At 68.5% G+C, this 22,548-nt stretch overlaps 2 protein-coding genes across 8 annotated transcripts; one reads left to right on the top strand and one right to left on the bottom strand.

The window, feature by feature from the left end:
* Positions 1–36: 36 nt before the first annotated feature.
* On the top strand, positions 37–2,526 carry PSRC1 (proline and serine rich coiled-coil 1). Of its 6 annotated transcripts, none has more exons than XM_052702411.1 (6): positions 37–201; positions 765–820; positions 914–971; positions 1,083–1,341; positions 1,432–1,879; positions 1,957–2,526. In XM_052702411.1, exons 2-6 carry the CDS (start codon positions 805–807, stop codon positions 2,058–2,060), a joined length of 885 nt encoding a protein of 294 aa, XP_052558371.1. In that variant the 5' UTR covers positions 37–201; positions 765–804; the 3' UTR covers positions 2,061–2,526. The 6 variants fall into 6 exon arrangements, with proteins under 6 accessions (XP_052558371.1, XP_052558372.1, XP_052558373.1 ...); XM_052702412.1 differs by having other exon boundaries at positions 37–194; XM_052702413.1 differs by having other exon boundaries at positions 40–149.
* On the bottom strand, positions 2,518–21,944 carry CELSR2 (cadherin EGF LAG seven-pass G-type receptor 2). Of its 2 annotated transcripts, none has more exons than XM_052702403.1 (35): positions 18,467–21,944; positions 16,436–17,080; positions 15,482–15,704; positions 14,890–15,005; positions 14,514–14,602; positions 13,846–14,003; positions 13,595–13,758; positions 13,219–13,344; positions 12,975–13,141; positions 12,294–12,479; positions 12,104–12,217; positions 11,465–11,636; positions 11,122–11,263; positions 10,738–10,858; positions 10,483–10,666; positions 10,305–10,406; positions 9,866–9,960; positions 9,567–9,776; positions 8,880–9,063; positions 8,444–8,587; positions 8,047–8,293; positions 7,627–7,794; positions 7,244–7,370; positions 6,548–6,748; positions 6,088–6,262; positions 5,890–6,002; positions 5,346–5,422; positions 5,093–5,219; positions 4,621–4,743; positions 4,414–4,535; positions 4,271–4,347; positions 4,035–4,184; positions 3,793–3,963; positions 3,486–3,714; positions 2,518–2,762 (listed from the first exon to the last, which is right to left on the bottom strand). In XM_052702403.1, exons 1-35 carry the CDS (start codon positions 21,942–21,944, stop codon positions 2,741–2,743), a joined length of 8,949 nt encoding a protein of 2,982 aa, XP_052558363.1. In that variant the 3' UTR covers positions 2,518–2,740. The 2 variants fall into 2 exon arrangements, with proteins under 2 accessions (XP_052558363.1, XP_052558364.1); XM_052702404.1 differs by lacking the exon at positions 2,518–2,762 and adding an exon at positions 2,801–2,971 and having other exon boundaries at positions 18,467–21,664.
* Positions 21,945–22,548: the final 604 nt, after the last annotated feature.

Here is a 22,548-nt window from a genome sequence, read left to right on the forward strand (position 1 = left end):
CAACGCGGACGGGGCGGGGGCGGGGCCAATCGGCGCGGCGGGCGGGAGCGTGAGGCGCCATTGTGGGGCCGGAGGGAGAATTCGAACGGGCGGAGCGCCCCGCCCCCGCCCTGCCGGACCTCCCCGCGGCGCCGAGCGGGAGCCGGGCGGTGAGAGTGGGAACGGGAGCCGCGCTGTGGGGCTGAGACCCCCAGGTGTGGGGTTGCTGTTCCGCCGGGATGGGGGAGTGGGGTCGGCATCCATCGTTATGGGGCTGCGGGGCCCTATGGAGTTCGGGATGGTGCGGGTGTGGGGCTGGGAGCCCTCGGGATGGGGGCGAAGGGCTGGGATGTAATTCATGGGGCTGGGGGCTGGGGTGGGGGCTGGAAACCTTTCAGGGTTTGGGGCTGGGGCGGAACCTGTATGGGATTTGGGGGGGGGCTGGGACCTCCCTTTTGGGGGCTGTGCGCTGATAGGGCCGGGTGAGGATGCGGGGCTGGGACACCACAGGGTTTGAGGCCCATAGGTGGGGCTGGACCCCCTGGGTACGGGTCTGCATCCCCTGGGATGGGGCTGTAGGGCCGGTGTGGGGTGCAGAGCTGCCCCCCCCAGCAGTGGGTTTGGCCCCCCCCCGGTGTTCGAGTTCATCCCGTGCTGCCCCGTGCTGTCCCCGTGGCCACAAAGCCCCGTTGTGCCCGGTGCTGGCAGAGCTGTTCCCAGCAGGCGCTGTGCCCGGAGCTGGGACGTTGTGGGGGGGCCATGGGGTCACCTCTGCTTGCACCCAGGTCACCCATGGGCTCCGGTGCCGCTCACTGACTGGGTGTGATGATGGAGGAGCAAGGTAGGATGGCCGTTCCCAACTCGGGGACCCCCTCTGTGTGCTCCAACGTGGGGACTGCAGGCCCCCATCACGCCCCCCCCGCATCGCCCCCAGATGTGCAATTCATCACCGAGGAGAAGTTCGACTTCAGCATCCTGTCCCCTTCTGACAGGTGAGACGGGGACACAGGTGACATAACATGGGCAGGTGTCAGCCCACGATGTGTCACCTGCTGCCCGGTGCGGGGCTCCCGGGCAGGGTTAATGCTGCCCTTCACCCCCAGCCGTGAGGATGATGACGATGATGAGGAGCCCCCAGGGGGCACAAACGGGCGCTGGAGCCCCCTGAGTGGGGCCGGGCTGGAGGAGATGGTGCGTGAGGCCACTCGCCTGGCAGCACAGCTGCAGCAATGCCACCTGTCCCCGCTGCCCCCCGGCCCGGGAGGGGGCAGCCCCCGCAGCCCCCGCCGTGAGACCTTCGTGGTGAAGGACAGCCCTGTGAGGGCCTTGCTGCCCACCGTGCCTGCTGCCAGCGTCCCCAAGGTGGGTGGCACTGCAGGGGGGGGGGGTGGGAAGGGGGCACGGCGGTGGTGCGGGGTGCGATCTGCATCCCTGTGCCCCCCCCTCTTACAGGAGTCCCCCCGCTGTCGCCCCCCGGCACCACCCAGGGGAGCCCCCAGCAGCAGGGGGACCCCGAGGCAGAGTTGTCCCCCCCGGCCGTGCCCAGCAAGGGGGGCTGTGGCGCGGGGCAGGTCTGAGCCCCTCCGTGCAGAGACAGCAGGTAATGGAGGGGGGGCCGGGAAGCAGGACGGGCTCAGCCCACCCCACGGGGACCACATTGGGAACGGGAACAAGGCCCGTGCTCCCCCAGCTCCGCCGTTTCTCCCAGCTCAGCCAAAGCTGAGGAGCAGCGCTGCCACCCCCCCGAGCCGCGCACCCCGTGCCAGGGCCACCACCGCTGCCAGCACGGCCCCCAGCAGCCGCCCCCCCCCACCCAGTGCCATCCCCAAGCCCCCCGGCCGGGCTGGGACCGCAGCAGGTGGGAGGGGAGCCCCCCGGAGCAGCACAGCTGCACCCAGAGGTAAGGATGGGGACCGTCCCCTCTGACAGCGTGGCGCCGCGCCGTGCCTCGGTTTCCCCACGCCTGCTCTCCCCCAGGTGCTCCCCTGGGGCTGGGGGCTGCTTCCAGGTGCAGACTTGGCCCCCCAGGCAGCCGCCTGCAGCCCCCCCGCAAGACGGCAGCCGGCGGCGCCCCACGCTGACAGCATCACCCAGCTGGGGAAACTGAGTCACGGGGGAAGGGGGGCACGGTGAGACCCCCTCCCCCCCCACAAGGGAGGAGGCAGAGGCTCAGGTCGGGTTTTGCTTTAATTACAAAAGGTCACACCAGCAGTAGGAAACCCCCCCCCTTTGCCCCCCCCCGCACCCGGGGGTCCCTCAGCCCCCCACCATCCTGCACCCAGCATTATGGCACCGCCTGAGCCTTGCCTGGGGGGCGAACAACCCCACGGCATCCGCACCCTCCAACTGCCCCCCCAGTGCCACAGCACAGCCGAGCAAGGGTGGCAGCCGTTTGCCCCCCCCGTCCCCCTCCTGGGGGGGCTGGCAAGCTGCGGGGGGGCCCTATAACCTTTTTTTTTTTGTATTTTCTCCCTTTTTTTTCCTTTTTTTTTTTCCTTTTTTTTTGTATTTTTCACGTGTTTTTTAAATAAAACCCTCCATCGGGCAGCGGCGCTGCAGGCGAATCCCTGGGGCAGCACACAGCACACAGCTGCCCCGTACCCTGGGGGAGGGGGGGGTGGAAGGGGGGGGGGGGGGGCAGGCAAATCCCTGCTGGCTGCAGGGTCCAAAGTGCAATGGGGGCTGGGTGCCCCCCACCCTGTACCGCTCTCTGCCCCCCCCCCCCCCCCTCCCCTGCTGTCCCTGGCGGCGGTGGTCCCTGTTAGATTGAAGTCTCGTCGCTCCTGCCAGGGGGGTGGGCACAAAGAGGGGGGGGGGGGAGGGTAAAATGAGACAGACAGATGCGTGATCACGGGGGGGGGGCCGGGGGTGCAGGCGCCCACCACGGTCGCAGCACCCAGCGCCCACCCAGACAGACAGAGATGGAGGGGGGGGGAGGGGAGGGCAGCCCCAGAGCCCCCCGTGTTAATGAAGGAAATTAAAAAACAGAAATCTGGGTCCGGGGGGGGGGAGAGGGAGGAGAGAAGAGCAGGGTTAGTGTGAAGGCTTCCTGGTGCAGCTCGTGGGGACAGAGCCGGCCCCCACCCATGGGTGTCCAGCGGGCCCCCATGCAGCAAAAGGGCACCCGATGGGAACCCAGTGAGCGCCCAGCAGGAACCCAATGGGAGCTGAGGGAACCCACGAGTACCCAATGAATGGGAACCCAAACAGGAGCCCCATGAGTTCCCTATAGGCACCCAGCGGGCACCCGATGGCATCCATGTGCTTCCCTCGCACCCATGGGACACCCTTCCACCTGATGAGCACCCATGGGCACCCAACTGGTGTCCTCACACCCAGCGGGGACCCAATGGAAACCCTTGCGTGCAATGGGGACCCAACGGGCACCCCAGCACCCCGTCAGCACCTGCTGCTCACTGTAGCACAGCCGGGCGCCCCAGCCCTTCAGGAGCCCCCCCGCACCCCGGGACCCCCCCGCAGCCCCCCGCCCATCTCCCAGCACTCACTCGGAGCCGGAGGAGTCCTCATCCACAGTGCCTGCTTTGATGCTCATGGCGATGGGCGCCGCGCTGCTCAGCTGCTCCTGCAGGCTCTGCCGGGGCCGAGGCCCCCCCGGCCCCCCCCGCTGGCTGCCCTCGCTCCCGGAGGAGGCGGCGGTGCCGGCGGGGGGCGGGGGGGGGCGCGGGGCGGCGCCGCGCTCGCTGATGGGCGGCAAACCCCTCTTCTTCAAGATGCCTGCGGGGACGAGAATGGCACCAGAGGGACGCGGAGCGCCGCGGTGATCCTGGCTCTGCACCCACGGGTGCCCCGTACCTTTGTGGGGGTGAGGGAGGGGCAGCAGCGGGGGCAGCCTTGGCGGCCCCTCCACCCCCGGCACCGGCTCCACGCGCAGCGGTTCCGCGCCTCCGTGCCCGTCGCTCTCGCTGGCCGTTGTCACAAACTCCCCGGGCCAATACGGCCGCGCCGGGGCCACCGCGCCGTCACCTGCGGGTTTGGGGACGGCACTGAGCCGGGGGACCCACGGGGCACCCAGACCCCCTCAGAGCCCCGCTTACCGGTGGGTGTGGGCGGCTGCTCGGGGCGCAGCAGCGCATCCCAGGCGGCGCCGCCGGCTTCGTCCTCGCTGTCCGAGGAGTGCGTGGAGCCGTAGGAGCCGCTGGGATCCTCCTCCAGGGACAGGTCGCTGTCGGAATCGCTGTCGTGCTCTGCGCGCCGGGAGGGTGGGAAGGCAGAACTCAGCGGGAGCCCCGGCGCTGCGCTCACCGCGAGCCCCGACGCGCGCTGCGCTCACCGTGCTGCGCGTCCGCGGTGTCCAGGAGCCCCCCCTGCTCTGCCGGCACGCGGCCGCCGTTCAGCCCCGCGTCCTCCCTGCGAATGACAGCGGTGACATCCCGCCCCCCTCCTCCAAAACGCGGCTGCGCTCCCAGCCCGCACCTGCGCACGAAGGGGATGTAGCTGTGCTGGCTTTTGGCCGCGCTGTGCAGCGATCCCGTGGAGTCCCCGCACGGCGCCTGGTACAGCCGGCCGGCCACGTAGGTGGTGTCGCAGCTGTACGCCTGCAGGGACGGGGACAGGGATGGAGGCTGGGTGCCGGTGGGACCCCGCGGTGCCCCCCATCCCATCCCACAGCCGCACACTCACGGTGGTCAGCGTGGATTTGGTGGCCAACGCGGGGTCGGGGCTCTGAGCGCGGGCGCAGGCGGAGCGCAGGCAGTGCCGCACCTCCCGGCTCAGCACCACGCACACCAGGAAAAAGAGGGGGCCCTGGGGTGGGAGGGGAGAGAGGGTGGGTGAGAACCGCATTCGGGTGTCCTCCGTTGGCACCTCAGGCGGGTGGGGGACAATTGGTGGCACTGGGTGTCCCTTCAGTGGCACCTCAAAGCAGGTGAAGGTCACTCTGTGCCTATGGGAAATCCTGTGCTGACACCCCAAACTGGGTGAGGGTCCCCCAGTGCCCGTGAGGTGTCCCCCATTGATACTCCAGACGGCTGAGGGATAACTGGTGGCCACCCCAAACCACGTGAGGGCCCCCCTGTGCCCAATGGTTGCCCCCCCATGGGGCAACGTGGGGCTTTGGGGGAATGGAAATATGGGGCTATGTGGGTGGAGGTACCTGGAGGCAGTTGGAGATGGCGAAGAGGTAGTGGAAGAGGATGGCATCGCTGTTGACGGCAAGCAGGGCGAGCAGCCAGGCCAGGCTGGGCAGCACCAGCACCACCAGTGCTGTCTGCAGTCCGGAGCTGGGGGGGGGGGGGAGGGGGCGACAGTGTCAGCAGCCCAGGGTGTGGGGGGAGCAGTGCTGCACACGGGCCCCTCTGCCAGCTGTGCTCCCTGTCCTTCATGTGTCCCTGTGCCAGCTCACTCACCTCGTGCCCTTCTTCTCGAAGCCCTGGGGGGTGGCACAGGACGCCCTGGCTGCCAGCACGAGGAAGAAGACACCGACCTATGGAGCAGGGAGTGAGGGAGGGCTGCCATGGGGCCCATACCCCGTATGTCCCTCGTGCCCCATAAGTTCCTTGTGCCTCTTATGTCCCATAGATTCCATATATCACCATATGCCCTTATGCCACATACATCCCATACACTCCACATGTTGTCTATGGCCTATTTATCCCCCATATTCCACACATCCCATACGCCCCATGTCCCCCACAGCCAAACGTCCTCCATGCCCTGTATGTTTTACAAACCCCACGTGCTCCCTATACATCTCATATACCCTACATGTCCCATAATTCCCCCACTCCCATGTTCCTTATACCCCCACATGGCCCCTTTCTATACCCCACATACCTACTCTATACTCCATTTCTTCCCCACGCCCCCACATACCCTATAAACCCCATATATCCCCCACACCCCACGTGTCCCCTCTGCCCCATAAGCCCCACGTATCCCCATCCTCCGCACCGCCACGGCGCAGGCGCTGGGCCCCGCCAGGCTCCACACCAGGCTGTCATGGATGGAGAGCCAGCAGAAGTCGGGGTTCCCGTAGCCCTCAGGGTCCAGCCCCACAGCCAGCCCTACACAGCCATGCGTTGGGACGGGGCCTCATTGGCTGAGGGGAGTTCCAGGGGGCGGGGCTCAGTGGGAAGGGCCGTGTCCTACCGGTGATGAAGGCAGGGAGCCCCCAGCCCAGCACGTGGTAGAAGCGCATGGGCCCGCGGTCGACGTGCCGGGGTTCGGTGCGGCGCCGGTAGAGGTGCAGAGCCTCCAGCAGCGCCCAGCCCACGGCACTCAGGTGCAGGAACTGCAGCAGGATGGCCACCACCGTGCATGCCAGCTGTGGGCCGGGGGGGGTCAGACAGGAACTGCCCACCCACGGAGCCACGCCCCCTCATAGCCCCGCCTCCTCAGAAAGCCCCGCCCACCGCAATCCACACCCGCCTTTAGCCCCGCCCCCATTTAAACCCCCAGCTCTCAGACGGCCTCCCCCCTGCTTAACACCTCCACAGCTCAGCGCCCCCCACCTCCCACGATCCCGCCCCATTCATCCCCACCCCTCTCCCACTTCCCCGTCGGCTCCACCCCGGTTCGCCCCGCCCCCCCCTCCCGGCCCCGCCCCTACCGGCAGCTCAGCCTGGTTGATGCCCAGCAGGAAGACAAGCTGTGCCAGCAGCAGCGCACAGGCGCCGTGCCGCCGGATGCTGTGACGGTTGGAGCTCAGCCCCCGCAGGGCGCTCAGCACCAGCACGGCCAGCAGCAGCCCCGCCAGCGCCACGCCGAGCGAGCCGTAGGTCAGAGCCGCCAGCGGGAGGATCTCCCCGTTCTGCCGGTACCGAAACGCTAAGCCACGCCCCCCTCCCTGGCCCCGCCCACGCTTGGCCACGCCCCCTCCCCGGTACACAACCGTGGTCGTTGCCTCGTGGCCCCGCCCACAGCGCCACACCCAATGGGGAAACGCCGCTCCCTGCTTTGGCCACGCCCCCACTGCAGCTGACCCCGCCCTCACGTAGAGCTCCACCCATTTCTTGGCTCCGCCCCCGTCCGGGTGCCCCGCCCACAGCATGACAGCCTATGGGGAGCCTCGCTCCCTGTTCAGCCACGCCCCTATGGAACCCCTATGGAAAGCCCCGCCCACTTTTGCTCCCGCCCTACGACCGCCCCTCCCACCTGGCAGCCCCATTCACAAAACCCCTCCCTTTCCACCAGCTCCTCCCACTCACCTGGCCCCTCCCACTTTCCATAAGCCCCGCCTCCAGCACCCCACACCCAGTTCCCACGTGCCATCCCAGCATCCCCTGCCGCCCCCCCAAGTCCCCACCTCGCGCCGGGAGATGTCCATGAGCACAGCAAAGCTCGTCATGTGGTTGCACTGGCAGCTGACGTGGCTCTGGTTCCGGAAAACCACCTCACAGCCCCGCGCCGACCAGCCGCCCGCACCGCCTGCCCTGCAACCAACCGGGACACCCCATAATGGGACACCCCGCAATGGGACACCCCATAATGGGACACCCCATAATGAGACACCCCATAATGGGACACCCCGCAATGGGACACCCCAACCAGGGATCCCCCGCCACAGAACCGGGCTGCCCCCCACCTCCCACGTCACCACGCACAATGCTGCCCCCATTCCACGGCGCCCCCCCTCCCCACCCACACCCCATGCCCACCCCACAGAAATGCTGCCCCCATCCCGCTCACAGCAGCGAGTGATTCCAGAAGACGCAGATGGGTTTGGAGCGTTCCTGTGTTTCCAGCAGGCGGAACTGCAGGGTGATGGGTTTCTCCAGCGCGCGCGGCACCTGCCCTGCGGCAGCGTGCACACTGATGCTCACCACCGGCGTGTTGATGATGGGGCGTTTGGGCACCCTGGGGGGCAGCAGCTCAGGGTCCCCATGGGGGCCGCACCTCCTGCAGGCAGCCGCCCCCATTGCCTGTATCCATATCTCCCGCGGGCGCCCGCATCCCCCACATCCCAGCACCTGTGGGGCTGCTCAGGCGCCTCCTGGGCCCCCACATGGCAGCACCCCAATACCTCCTTGGCACTTTATGGGCACCGGATGCTTGCCACCCCCCCCAAGCCCTACGGCCACCCCCTCTGCCCCACAACCCCCCCAGCACCTGAGGCTGCGCTTGTCGGTGTCGTACTGCTCGGGCAGCAGCCCTGCCAGCGTGCGGTAGATGATGACGCTGGCGATGGCCTGGCCCTCGCTGGGCTCTGGGTGCCGCTTGTGCCGGGTCACCAGGGTCACCTCATCTTCCTCCTCGTCCCCTGCAGCCTCTTCATCCTCCTCCTCCTCTTCCTCTTCCATCTCCTGCTGCTGCCCACCTGTGCTTGGCGATGCCTTTCCGTGCCCAGCAGCGGGGCCTGGGGTGGGAGATGCTGGGAGCCCGATGCTCTCCTGGGTACACGCAGCTACCCCACGGCCCTCCTCCCAGCCCCACAGCCGCACTGAGGTCCCCATCCCTACAACCCCAATAGGATCCCCTATAACCCTGCCCACCCCCCAGCACTCACGCCTGCCCTCGGGGGGCCGGAAGACGCTCTCAGGCAGAATGACGGTGGTCTCCAGGTCGGGGGGCTTCTCCCCTCGCAGAGCCTCATAGCGTGGCAGCCGTGCGCCCGCGAAGCTGCCCTTGTCCAGCCGCACCACCGACACCACTGCAGCGGCGCCAGGGCATCACCAACGGCACACACACACACACACACACGTGTGCACAGCCCAGAACACACGTGAACGCACACACACATCCCTGGGCACGGGCAGCACCCGCAGTTCCGAGCACACACGACGCTCAGGTCCCCAGGTGTGCACACACCCTCATCCCCCAGCACCCAAATGTCCCACAAGTGCCCCGGGCACACGGGGGGCACGCAGTCACCTCCCCAGGCACCACGTGGATCCCTGTGTGCACATGAGGCCACAAACAGCCCCGACCCCCACGGCGCTCACCGATGTTGGGGGTGACGATGGTGAAGGGGCTCAGGTAGGTCTGGCGCATGTTCTGTGCCAGGGCGCTGGCGTAGTCCTCAAAGTGCTTCAGCAGCCACGCCGTGCCGCCCTCCGTCTGCTGGATCAGCTCCCAGTGCCGCTTGTTGCTGGCGTCCAGCAGCGCGCTGCCCACCCGCAGCAGGTTCTGGAGACGGGCAGGGCTGCTCAGTGCCCCTCACAACATCCTGAAGGATACGGGCCCCCCCTGCACGGCTCCCTGGGCAGTGAGATGCAGCACCCCACACGGCCCCAGGCACCCCGACCCTACGGGGGCACCCGTCTCCAACCGGCACCTGATGTGCACCCACCACTGTGGCACCCGGGCTCCAGCCCCACTCCTGGTGCCCCGGGAGCACAGAGGAGATCCCACGGATTGCAGACACCCCACAACCACTGGCGCCCATCAGCTCTGCGCCTGGGCTCCATCCCCCAGAGAACGGGGCACACAGGGGCACTCGATTGCTCCCAGGCACCCCGGCCCTGCTGGGTACCCATCTGCAACGGCTCCTCTGAAGGTCACCGCGCGCACGGCCATCATCCAGCACCCCACGGCCGAGGGGACACCCGGGCACCGCGCGCCCCCCTCCATCCCCGCGCCCATCGCCCGCTCCCAGCGCCCCTCGGCGGCTCCCCCACTTGGCTCCACACCTCGGTGAAATGGACGTCCTGCGTGGCCGCCAAACGGAAGCCCCGCTGGGCGCTCTCGTGCTGCAGCAGCCGCGCTGCCAGCCGATAAGCCAGGCGCACATCGCTGCCGAAGTAGGCGGCCGTGTGCCGCGTGGCGTTGTGCAGCTGCAGCGCCACCCGCTGCGACTGCGCCGTGTCCAGCACCGACTCGTTGCGCACCAAGCGCTCCGCCTGCGGGGAGGAAAACCTCAGCACACCGCGTCCCCCACGGCGCTGCACGCTCCGCCCCCCCCCCCCCCCCCCGAATTGGGGACACTCACGAAGCCTTTGAGGGCGGCGAAGGCCAACGAGGTGCAGTTGAAGAGGTTGGGGGGCAGCCAGCCCTTGTGCTCGTCGCAGTGACGCACCGCTGTGCCTGCGGGGATGGGGACAGAGGGGACACTGCGGGGACACCGCACGTCCCTACAGCCGTGGGCTCTTGTAATGGAGTGGCAGCAGGATGGCAGTGCAGAGCGCTGTGCCCCTCCTGTGCCCGCGGAGCACTGGGGAAAGGGCTGCCTGTCACCATCCCCTGTCCTCCTGTGCATCTGGGGTGCGGGGTGGTGACGGGCAGCCCTTGTCCCCAGGTCCCCCCTGCACCCACAGGGCACTTGGAGCATAGGGTGGCACCGGGCAGCTCTGTCCCCCCCATCCATCACCAGCGGGCATCACTTGGGCATAGGTGGCATGGCGCAGCCCTGTCCCCACGTCCCCCCTTACCAATGGAGCCCTTGGGGCACGGGGCGGCGGCAGGCAGCCCAAAGCGTGTCCTCGGCCACCAGATGCTGGCTTCAATGGCACGGGGACAGCTGTCATAGTTGACTGCAGGAGGCAAAGAGTGCAGGTGTCAGGACCGGAGGACACCGGCGCCGGGTGACACCGCGGTGCCATCACTCACCTTCACAGCCGCTGACCGTCACCTCGGCGAAGGGGTTGTCGCAGCGGTCGCAGTGCCGCCCGATGACGCCGGGCTTGCAGGGGCACTGCCCACTGGTGGCATCGCAGAGGCGTGACAGGGACCCGGTGGGGTAGCAGTCGCACAGCAGGCAGGTGTCGCTGCCCGCCGGGCGGTAGTGGTTCTCCTGCGGGGACACGGGGGGGTCGGCGGGGCTGCGCCGGGTGGGGGCACGGCGGGGAGGTGGGGGGCGCTCACCTTGCAGCGGCACTCGCCTGTCGTCTTGTTGCAGTCGGGGTCGAAGCCTTTGGTGACGTCGCAGCTGCAGGGGCCGCAGGTGGGGTGTCCCCACCAGCCCCGCGGGCACGGCTGGTCCACCCTGTGTAGGCAGCGTGGCGCAGCGTGGCACAGCACGGCACAAAGCAGTATGGCACGGCACGGCACGGCACGGCACGGCACGGCACGGTACGGCACGGCACGGCACGGCACGGCACGGCAGCCAGTGCGCAGCCCCATGCCCTCCCCACGCCGCTGTGCCCCCGCCTGGCCACCGTCCCCTTTCCATGTCCCCTTTCCGTGACCCCCACGTCCCTTCCACAGCCACTGCGCCCCTCCTGTCCTCACCGTGTCCCCTCCCCTCACCTGTGCTCGCAGTACGGCCCAAAGTAGCCCTGGGGACACTCGCAGGCGTAGCCATGGGGGGCACCTGCTCTGCGCACACAGCCGCCCCGGTGCTCACAGGGGTCGAGGGCGCAGGCGCTGATGCAGCTGTCACCGAAGTAACCTGTGACACCGGGGGGTGAGGTGGGGGCACATTTAATGCAGTGTCCCCAGGGGGCGGCCCCTAGGGCTGTGGCATCCCCAAGGCAGCCTGTCCTTTGGAGAGGGGTCAGGTCGGGAGCTGTGGGGCGGCGGCGCCAAGGCAGAGGTGACAGCCCTGGAGAGGACAGCACGGTGGGGACGCAGCGGTCCTGCTGGCACTCACCCGGGTGGCAGCTGCAGGAGAAGCTGTCCCAGTCGTCACTGCAGTAGCTGTGGGGTGGGCACGGCCCCGAGTCGCAGGGGTCGGGCAGAGCACAGCCCCCCTCCACATTCACCCGTGCGGCTGTCGCCACCTCCAGTGTCACCTCGCTGCCCGTCGTCCCCACGCGCACACCCTGCGGCAGCGCCCGGCACCGGGCAAGTCCCCGTGTCACCGGGACCGTGCTCAGGGCCCACGTCGTGCCCCTGTGTCCCCACGGTCCACGGCCACACCGCCATGCCCTCATCTCTGTGCCCATCCCTGTGGCACTGCGCTCTGTCCCCACACCTCGTGTCCCCATGCACATCCTCACACCCTGTGCCACGTCCCGTGCCCACACCCCCATCCCGTGTGCCCACCCCCATTGCACTGTGCCCACATCCCCACGCCCTGCTCCTGTCCCCGTCCCTTGTGGGCGTCCCCATGCCCTGTGCCACGTCCCTGTGCCCATACCCACAGCACTGTGCCCACACTCCCGTATCTCACGTGTCCCCACTCCCTGTGACGCATCCCGTGTCCCTCTGCCCACCTCCACGCCCCAGAGCGCCGTGCCCACATCCCCCTGCCACGTCCCACACCTCACAGCCCATCCCGGCCCCATACCTGCACACAGCCACGGAAGCCCTGCTCCACCTGCCCGCCGTCCCCCTGCAGCCCCCCGACGCTCAGCGCCCGCAGCCGCAGCCCCTGCAGCCCCCCGGCCACGTCGGCCGTCGCCTGCGGGCAGAGGGGCGCTGAGCTCCATGGGTACCAGGGGTCCCCACCCCACAGCCCGCCCTGTGTCCCCCCGCACCTGGTGGCGGCCGTAGTCGAGGGCGAGGAGCAGCAGGGTGGTGGGGGGGGCACGGCCGGGGTCCCCCCGCAGCTCCAGCTGGAGGTGATGCCAGGCGCCGTCGTTGACCCGCGCGTGGGGCAGACGCAGCAGGGCCAGGCGGGACCCCCCCTGCCACACGCCTGCCTCCACCTGCCCCTCGCTCAGCTGTGGGCAGAGGCGTCAGAGCGCCCGTGGCAAAGCACCCCCAAAAGGGTGATGCCTCCCCAAGGGCGACCACCCCCCACTGCAGCCCCCCCCCAGGCAACATCCCATAGCCCCAGGACAACATCACCCCCGGCACAACACCCAGCCCTGAGCCAATACCCCCCGGTGCTCCCCCCAGAGCAGCAGTCCCCACATCCACCCCCAACCAGGACAATAAAGTAACTCCTCCTCGATAACAGCCTGCCCTGGTACCACGGCCCCCAGAGCAATTCCTGCAGGGCGATACCCCCACACCCATAAACCCCCTACCCACAGCTCCCCCATAGGGCATCATCCCATCCATCCCAACACCCCCACACCCATCACCTCTGTGCCCATAGCATCCTGACGCCCCCCATACCGATGGACCCTCGTGCCCACGGCCCCCAAGGGCAGCATCCCACAGGGCAGTAACCCCACACCCCACACCCCAGCCCCTTGCAGCCCCTGCCCCACCTGCAGTGTGAGGGTGGCCGTGGGCCCGGTGGAGGCACTCAGCAGCAGCCCGCGGGGTTGGCGCGTGCGGAACATCAGCCCCAGGTGCCAGGGCAGCGGCAGCGGCAGCGCCAGCCCGCTCCACACCACCAGGCTGCTGCCCAGGAACCGCTGCGGATTCGCCATCTCTGCGGGGCACGGAGCGAGGTGGGTGCCCATGTGCCACCCCGAAACCCATCCCATCCCACCCCCCCCAGCCCCATACCTTCCTGGCACGTCTTGCCCCCGAAGCCCAGCGGGCAGCGGCAGCTGAAGCCGTCCCATTCGTGCACACAGGTGCCCCCGTTGTGGCACGTGCCGCTGTCACACACCGTCTTCTTGGCGGGGCAGCCTGCAGAGGTGGGGGGGCACGGGGTTGGTGACCCCCATGCAGCTGAGGAATGGCTCTGTGCCCCGCTGGGCAGGGACACAGGGACCCAGTGCCACGTCCACACACCCAAAGGGCACGGAGACCCCCGGTGCCGCGTTCCTACACCAAGCGGGCACGGGAACCCCCTGCTCAAACGTGCCCACGCCAAGGGAACACAGAGACCCCCATCCCCGCACCCGGTGCCCTTTGGAGTCCCCGGGACCCCCAGCACCTGGCACGGTGCCGTTGTTGGCGATGAAGGCGGCCATGTCCACGGGACGCTCGTCCACGCGCAGGTGCCGCATGCAGCCCACGAAGTGGCGGCTGCGGATGGGGAAGCTCTCGGGCAGGGTGGGCACACCGCCCAGCAGCAGCGGCCCCGTCAGATCCAGCGACCTGCGGCACCGATGTCACCTGGGCGGGGGGGGGGACACCACCAAGGGCCCCCGTTCGTCCCCCCCCCGTCCCCGTCCCCATCCTCACTTCTTGGAGCCGGACTGGGTGCCCTGTGCCGCACACGAGTAGTTGCCCAACACGGGGCCGAACTTCAGGGCCATGCCCACGTCGCAGTCGTCCACCGCCACCACCGCCACCTTCTGCTCCGAGGGGCCCTGCGGCAGCCCTGACTTGCCCAGCATGGGCTGTGGGCACCCGGTGAGCCCTGATGGCACCGCCTCCTCCCCGGCGGCCTTTGTGCCCCCATCGACCTCCTCCAGCAGGGCCCTTCCTCCTCCCTCCGTCTCCTTCCTCATCCTCAAATCCACATCCCCAAACCCCTCCATTCTCTTCCTCATCCCCATACCCATATTCCCGTTCCTCTCCATCCTCTTCTGCTGTCCCCAGACCTCCACTACCCCTTTTCTCATCCTCCCAAACCCCCACCCCCGCCCCACTCCATCATCTTCCTCCATCCCCAACTCCATGTTCCCTCTCCTCTCCATCCTCGCACTCGATCCCTTCAACCCTCCTCTTCCTCCATCCCCTTCCCCATCCTCCCCTTCATCCCCTCAAATCATCCCTGCGCCCCCTCCCCTTTCTGCTCCCCTCCATCCTTTCCCTCCCACCCCAAACCCCCCACCAGCCCCACGTCCCCATCCCTCTGCCCCCCACCCAAGGCTGCAGCATCCCAGTGCCTCCCCCCTCGCCCCCACCTTGTTGTAGTAGTGCAGCTGCACCCGGTGCCACTGCCCATCACTGACACCGCCCGGAACAAACGGGGACACCGTGGTGGTGGTCTCACCTGCGGGCAGCGCAGGGTGCACCAGGGTGGGGGGAGCACAGGGAAGGGTGACATGGGGGGGACAGAGCCATGGGATGGGACGCGAGGGATTGGGCGCAGTGCTTGGGATGAGATGGACGGAACTGAGGGCCAGGAGCACAACGCATGGGACGGGGATGCGGCGCCGGCTGACGCCAGGGATGGGAAGCATGGGAAGCACGGGATGCAGTGCCAGGGATGGGGATGCAGTGCCAGGCTGCGGCGCCCAGGGGAAATGCCGTGGATGCCGTGCCGGGGTGCGGCCCTACCTGCAGAGAAGGTGAGCTGGATCTGCTCCTGGACGATCTCCAGTGCCACGAAGTCGTGCTTCTCATTGAAGCGCCCGTTGTAGAGCAGCAGGGCGTCCCGCTCCTTGGTGGCGAACCTGGGGACACATTGTGCCCCCACCTCTGTGCTCTGCCCCCACCTCTGTGCTGTGCCCCCACCTCTGTGCTCTGCCCCCACCTCTGTGCTGTGCCCACCGCGACGCGCTGCCACCCCCAACCCCTGCCCCGCTGCCCCCCTCTGTGCCTTCTGGGTGCCCCGCTGCCCCTTGCCCCGTGGCCCCAGGCCGTGCCGACGGGGCTCCCACCAACCCACTCCCCACTGCCCCAACCCCACAGGGCCCCCACCACCCAACTCCAACACCCCGTTCCCCTCACAGCTTCCATCCCCACTGTTCCTACCCACATCCATAGGGCACTCCCCAGCCCTGGCCCCATTATCCCTGGTGACCCACAGCCCCATTCACCACCACCCCCTGTTTCATAGGGCACCCCCCACCCTTCTGAAGCCCACAGGGCCGCCACCTCACCACCCCCACCCCACACCCCCATCCCGTTCCCCCACCCTGGGGCTCACGTCAGGGTAAGGGTGAAGTGGAAGCGCTGCCGGAGGCCCCGGAAGGTGATGAAGGACCGTGGGGGGAAGCTGCGGGTGCTCATGGAGCAGAAAGGCTTCTCGTAGTGCCCGGGGGGGCACTCGCAGCGGAACCCCCCGACCAGCAGGTTGACGCAGGTGCCCCCGTTGCGGCAGACCCCCGGTGCACAGCGGCCACGGCGGGTGCTGAGCTCGCAGTGCTCCCCTGCAGGGAGGGCACCCTGGTGCTGACCCCCAACACTGGGGTGTCCCTCCATCCCCAGTCCTGGGGTCCGTCCTCCCCACAGAGCATCTCCAAACCCCACTTATCCCCAGCTCCATCGCCGTGGCAACCACCTCCTGTCACCATGGCAACTGAGACAACCCCCCCATTGCCCCATAGACAGCTGGTCCCCCCACCCTGGGGTCCCTGGGGTGTCCCCAGTGCCCCCCCCCCCACCCAGAGTCACACAGGGAGGGGAGAGCAGATGTGGCAGTGGTGGCAGAGTATCCTCTGCATGTCCTCTGCATGTCCCAGAAGTACCCCAGGCGTGTCCCCCTGGTGTCCCATGGGCGTCCCTCATGCATGCCCCCTCCCGAGGTACCCCTCCTCAGTGATGTTCTGTAAGGCATGCAGTGGAATGGAGGGGACAGAGGGGATGGTGGAGACAAGGAAGGGACCGTGATGGAGGAGGGATGGACTTGAGGGATGAGAGATGTGTGTTGGATGGATGGGAAGATCTGGGGGGATGGATGGATGGGGGGGGGGGATGGATTTGGGGGAACGGATGGATGTTGGATGGATGACGGGGGATGGAAGAGTGATGGGGGATGGACGATGGGCACGGATGTTGAGGGGACGGATGGGCGTTGAGGAGAAGGAGGACGGGGGGACGGACGGATGACGGGAAAGGATGTCGAGGGGACGGATGAAGGGGGACGGCAGAGGGCTCTCACCAGTGAAGTCCTCGTGGCACTCGCAGGTGTAGCCGCCCTCGTGGCTGCGGCAGCGGCCATTGCCGCCGCAGGGGCTGGAGAAGCAGAGGTCCACCTCTGTCTCGCAGTAGTCGCCGGTGAAGCCGGGCGGGCAGCGGCAGCGCAGGCCGGTGACGGGATGGATGGGCCGGAAGAGGACGGTGTCGGAGGCCAGGAAGGGCGCGGAGCTGTCGAACTTGAGGACGGAGACGCAGCGCATGTAGTTCTCGCAGGGCTCGCGCAGGCAGATGTTGTCGTCGAAGGGCAGCACGCGCTGCGCCGAGATGGCGGCCAGCAGCGAGCGGTTCAGGTAGAGCCGCTCCTGCAGCTCCTCCGAGGAGAAGAAGCGGGCGCCGCGCGCCGAGGCCGGCAGCCGCACCGACAGGCTGACGTTGAGGATGCGCGCGGCCGCCACGTCCGTGTCTGCCTGGATGTTGAAGAGCACCACGCGGTGCCGGGGGGCGGCCAGCACCGCCGCCACCCCCTCCAGGAAGAGGCTGAGCAGGGGAGAGAGGAAGCGCTCCTGGGACATGTCGGCCAGGCGCAGCGTGATGCTGTTGCTCAGCATCTCATCCGTGATCACCGTCACCCGCAGCGTGCACTGCGCCGTGGCGCTGTGGACTCCGTCTGTGGGCAGGATGGTGGTTGTGGTCAAGGCGGTGGCACCCGGCGGGGCGAGCGCCCGACTCGTGGGCACCGTGGTGGCACTTGGTGACGACGGCCCTGGGGTGAGCACCCAGCTTGCCGTGGTCACCGTGGCGGCTCCTGATGGCCACGCGATGCCAACCCGGCTGGTCCCGCTATGGGGTCAGCGCCTGCAATTCCTCCTCCTTGCCGAGTGGCAGAGGGACAGACAGACAGATGGAGGACAGGGAAGAGAGTCGTTGGAGGACAGATGGACAGAGAGAGCACGGGGAGTGCAGACGGGGGGAGGCGGCTCAGGGGACGGCGATGGGTGACGGCCGGTGGTGGTGGCAAGGGGCTGGGGGGGGCGTTGCCATGGCGGTGGCAGCGGGGGCCCAGCTATGCCAAGAGCCTTTGTTCCTTGGCTCCTGTGCAGGGGGACATGGGGGGGCTCCCAGCACACCCCCTTTGTGTGGCTGGAGCAGGAATGGCAGCGTGGGGAGGGCGGGTGCACAGGGATGGGGATGGGGGAAATCACAGCAGCAGGCAGCGTGCTATGGGGGCTTGGGGGGAGGAGTTGGAAGGGGGGATTCTGCACTCAAGCTGTCCTCACTGTAAATGGGGTGAGAAAGTTCTCCCACATGCCTTCAAAGCGGGGCTAATGGAGAAGCTGCAGGGAAGGGATGGGAAGGGAGGCAGGATTTGGGGAGGGGGAACCAAACAGCCCCATCCCTGTTCTCTGCTCCCAAAGACCCCACGGCTGAGCACTGAGGGTCCCTGGCCAACCCCTCAGTTTCTCCCATTACAGCACGGTGGGGCAGCCTGGACCCCCAGCACACCTTGGGCTCAGCAGAGTCCCCGTCCCCACTGTCAGCCCCATGCCTGAAGGAGCTCCAGGGGGGGATGCACTGCCCCCAGGTGCCCCACATGGTGCCAGCCAGGTGGGAGGGTCCCAGCCCCATGAGGTGCAGTGACTCAGTTTCCCTCCCTGCCCCTGGGGCGGCCCAGGAGCCACTTCCTCCACACTCTTAGAATCGCTCCCCTCAACCTCTGAGCAGCACCCAACAATTCCATGCCAAAGTCTGAACTCCCACAGAAGACACAGACAGGGCGCTGGGACCCCAACCACGTGCAGCCCCCAAACAGGACCCCCCTCAAACACACACATGGAGCCCCGGGAGCCCCAAACCTATGCAACGATGCCCTGGACCCTCGCTACAAAAACCTATGAATAGAGATATTGGACCCCCCCAGGACCCCCGGGTGGGGAGAACACAGGGGGTGCTGAGGCCCTTGGACCCGTGGTGGGATGGGATGGACAAAACGCCACCAGCGCATCCCCAGATCTGGAGGGGACACCCCAAAACCGCCCCGTCAGGGGGTCCTTACCTGACACCGAGACCCTCATGACGGCCTCCAGCGGACGGTTGTTGTCCAGCGCCGGGCTGAGGCGCAGGTCCCCGGTGCGCGGGTCCAGCAGCACCAGGTTGAGCTCATTGCCTTGCTCGAAGGAGTAGGTGAGGCTGTCCGAGACGTCGGGGTCGCGGGCTGGGATGCGTCCGATGACCCCGCCGGGGAAACTGCCCGAACGGTTGGTGATGTAATTGTTGAAGACGATCTCAAAGTTCCTCAGCTGGGGGCTGTTGTCGTTGGCGTCGCGCAGGCGCACGTGGACGGTGGCACGGCTCACCAGCGGGGCCGAGGTGGCCTGCACCACCATGACGTACTCTGCTTTGGCCTCGTAGTCCAGGTCGGCCAAGGCGGTGAGCTCCCCGGAGAAGATGTCCAACTGGAAGACCTCGGGGATGTTGCCCTCCACGATCTGGTACATGATCTGAGCGTTGGGGCCCTCGTCGGGGTCGGTGGCGGTGATGCGGGCCACCACCAGCCCGATGGGGCTGTTCTCCTCCACAAAGATGTCGAACTCGTCGCGCTCAAAGACCGGAGGGTTGTCGTTGACATCCAGCACCGTCACCTGGATCTCCACCGGCGTCCGCCTGGCTGGCACGCCCTTGTCAACAGCGTACGCCCGCAGGGCATAGAGCGGCACGTTCTCCCGGTCCAGGCGGCGCAAGGTGCGCACGATGCCCGAGGTCGACTCAATGATGAAGTCGCCGTCGCCGTCGTCACCGCCCTGGAAGGTGTAGAAGACCCTTCCGTTGAGCCCCGAGTCACGGTCGGTGGCCGAGACCTGGAGGACGCTGGTGAAGGCGGGGACGTCCTCGTAGACGGAGCCCTGGTAGGAGTCGCGCAGGAACTGGGGGGCGTTGTCGTTGACGTCGCTCACCAGGATCTCCAGGTAGGTGGTGTCGGACTTCTGCGGGATGCCGTTGTCCCGGGCTGTGATGGCCAACGTGTAGGAAACCTGGTCCTCGTAGTCCAGCTCCATCTGCGTGGTGACGGCCCCCGTGTCGGGCGCGATGCGGAACTGCGGGATGCTGTCCTCCATCAGGTAGGTGATGCGGGCATTCTCCCCCGTGTCCTCATCCGTGGCACTGATGACCACCACCGTGGTGCCCACCGGCCGGTCCTCGTTGACATTGACGGTGTAGTGGGAGCTCTGGAAAACGGGGCGGTGCGTGTTGGCGTCGGTGACGTTGACCACCACCTGGGCCGTGTCCTGGCGCGTGCCATCGGAGGCGGCGACGGTGAGCAGGTAGTGCCGCTCCAGCTTGTAGTCCAGCGGCAGGGCGAGCGAGAGGAGCCCCCCGCCGCTCTGGCTGGTGATGGAGAAGCGGTTGCGGGTGTTGCCGCTGGAGATCTGGTAGGTGATGACGCTGTTGGCGTCGCGGTCGACGGCGGAGACGGTCAGCACGCTGGTGCCCACTGCCGCGTCCTCGTTGAGGCGGGCGCCGTATTCGCGCTGCGTGAACTCGGGGCTGTTGTCATTGACATCCAGGACGGTGACGCTGACGCTGGCCGAGGACGCCATGGGGGGGCTGCCCTGATCCTGCGCCTCCACCTCGAAGCTGTAGAAGTCCACCGCCTCGCGGTCCAGCTCGGAGGCCACCACGATCCACCCGGTGCTGTTGTTGATGGCGAAAGGGAAGCTGGCGCCGGTCTCCAGGAGGGTGTAAGCCAGGCGGGCGTTGTCCCCTGAGTCGGCATCGATGGCTTGCACGTGGATGACAGAATAGCCCACGGGCACGTTCTCCAGCACGGTGGCCTGGAAGGGAGTGCTGACAAAGATGGGCGCGTTGTCGTTGACGTCCAGCACCTGCACGGTGACCAAACCGCTGATGTTGGAGAGCGGCGGCCGCCCGCCGTCCTGCGCACGGATGCGCAGCGTGAATTCCTTGCTGGCCTCGTAGTCCAGCGGGGTGACAACGTCCAGAGCGCCCGTCTGCGCATCGATGTAGAAGTGGCCGCGCGTGTTGCCGCTGACGATGCTGTAGTGCACCACAGCGTTGCTGCCCTTGTCACGGTCGGTGGCCGTCACCCTCAGCACGGCCGTGTTGGGCAGCACGTCCTCGGGGACCTGCACCACGTAGCGCTTCTCGCTGAACTGCGGCGCGTTGTCGTTGTCGTCCTCCACCGCGATGCGCACCGTGGCGGTGGCGCTGCGGGGTCCCGGCTCCTGGCCCTGATCCGCGGCTTCCACCAACAGCTCGAACGCCTCCACGGCCTCCCGGTCCACGGGGCCGCGGGTGCGGATGACGCCGGAGCGCGGATCGATCTCGAACACCTCGTTGGCGCCGCCGGCGTTCAGCAGCCGGTACAGCACGTTGGCGTTCGGGCCGGCGTCGCCGTCGGTGGCGCGCACCGTCAGCACCTCGTAGCCGACCTCCAGGTTCTCCCGCACGCTCTCCCGGTACTCGTGCTGCTCGAAGGCCGGGTCGTGGTCGTTGGCGTCGCTCACCGTCACCGTCAGCGTGGCCATGGCGCTGCGCCGCGGCGTGCCGTGATCCACCGCGGTGACGCGGAACACGTGGCTGCTTTTGCTCTCGCGGTCCAGCGGAGCGGCCGTGGTGACGGCGCCGGTATCGGGGTCGATGGCGAAGAGCGCGTCGGAGCGGCTGTCGAAGAGCGCGGCCATGGCGTAGCGCAGCCGGCCCGCCTCGCCCGCATCGGGGTCGGTCGCCGTCACCTGTGCCACCGCCGTCCCCGCCGGGCGGTTCTCCGGCACGGCCGCCTGGTAGCTGGGGGGCTGGAACTGCGGCGCGTTGTTGGGGCTGCGGCGGCGGCGGCGGGGAAGCAGCGCGCCCGGAGGGCTGCGGGCGGTGCTCCCGGTCCTCCCAGTGCCTGCGGGGAGCTGAGAGCCCCCGGTGGCTGCAGCGCGTGCCAGACGCTCGGCGCTCCCGGCTCCTCCACGGCTGTAAGCACGGCTACGAGTGCCGGTGCCGCCGCTCTCCCCGGTGCCGCTTGCGCTGCCGGTGTCGGCGGTGCTCGCGGTTCCTCCTTGGCCTCGTGCCCCGCCGCTCTCCCTGCCGCTCCCGGCGCCTCCACGGCTTCGGGCTCCGCCGCTCCCCCCGGCGCTCATTGTGCTCCCGGTACCGTTTGTACCCCCGCCGTCTGCGTCACGCGCGGCGCGCTCGGTGCTCCCGGTGCTTCCATGGCCTCGCGCACCGCCGCAGGTGCCGGTGCCGCCGCTCTCCCCGCCGCTCCCGTTGCCGCGGGACCCCCCCGCGCTCCCACCGCCGCCGCCGCTGTTCCCGGTGCCGCTGGAAGCGCTGGAAGAGAGCGGGGGCGGCCGCGCTCCACCGCCGTCCCCGGCGCCGAGGTGCGAGAGCAGAGCTGCGGGCGGGCAGGTGCCGGTGCCGGTATCGGTGCCGCGGGGCCGTCCCGGCGCGGCCAGCAGCAGCAGCGCCAGCAGCGCCAGCAGAGCCCGCAGCAGCGGCGCGGCCCCGCGGGCGGGCGGAGCGCCCATGGCGCGGTGCGGCCGCTGCCGCCGATGCCGCTCAGCCCCGCGCCGCCGCCCGCGCGCGCCCGCCGGGGCGGGGCCGACACCGTGCGGGATTGCGCGGCGCTTAAAGGAGCCGCCGCTCCCCCCCCGGCCCCGCCCCGCCCTCCGGCACCTGCCCCAGCCGCGGACACACGGGCACGCGGGCGCGCGAATGCGCGAGGCGCGATCCGCGGGCACGCGCGTGCACAATACAGGCGCCGTGTGCGCCAGCACGGACGTGCAGACGCGGTCGCCCGGCTGCGCGGCGCGCGGGTTGCACGGACGTGCACACACACGAACGCTCACCCACGCAGGGGTGCGGGCACACGCACACGCACGTCCCACGCGCATTGCACACGTGCGCACACGCGCTCGGCCCGCTAGCGCTCCTTGCATGCAGCTGCGGGACCCCGACAGAGCCGGGACCGGGATGGAGCGGGACGTGGGGGCAGCGGGACAAACTGGGGGAGCACGGGAGGCACCGGGCGCTGCGAAGCAACGGGAACGGGAACGCTGGGACGGTGGGGTGGAGGGGGGTTCTGGGGGCCGAGGGACCGCCGGGAGCAGCGCGGAGCCGCTCCCCGGCTCT

This window comes from Tympanuchus pallidicinctus, unplaced genomic scaffold (genome assembly GCF_026119805.1).
Source record: "Tympanuchus pallidicinctus isolate F22 unplaced genomic scaffold, pur_lepc_1.0 scaffold45, whole genome shotgun sequence".
NCBI classification, from domain to species: Eukaryota; Metazoa; Chordata; class Aves; order Galliformes; family Phasianidae; genus Tympanuchus; species Tympanuchus pallidicinctus.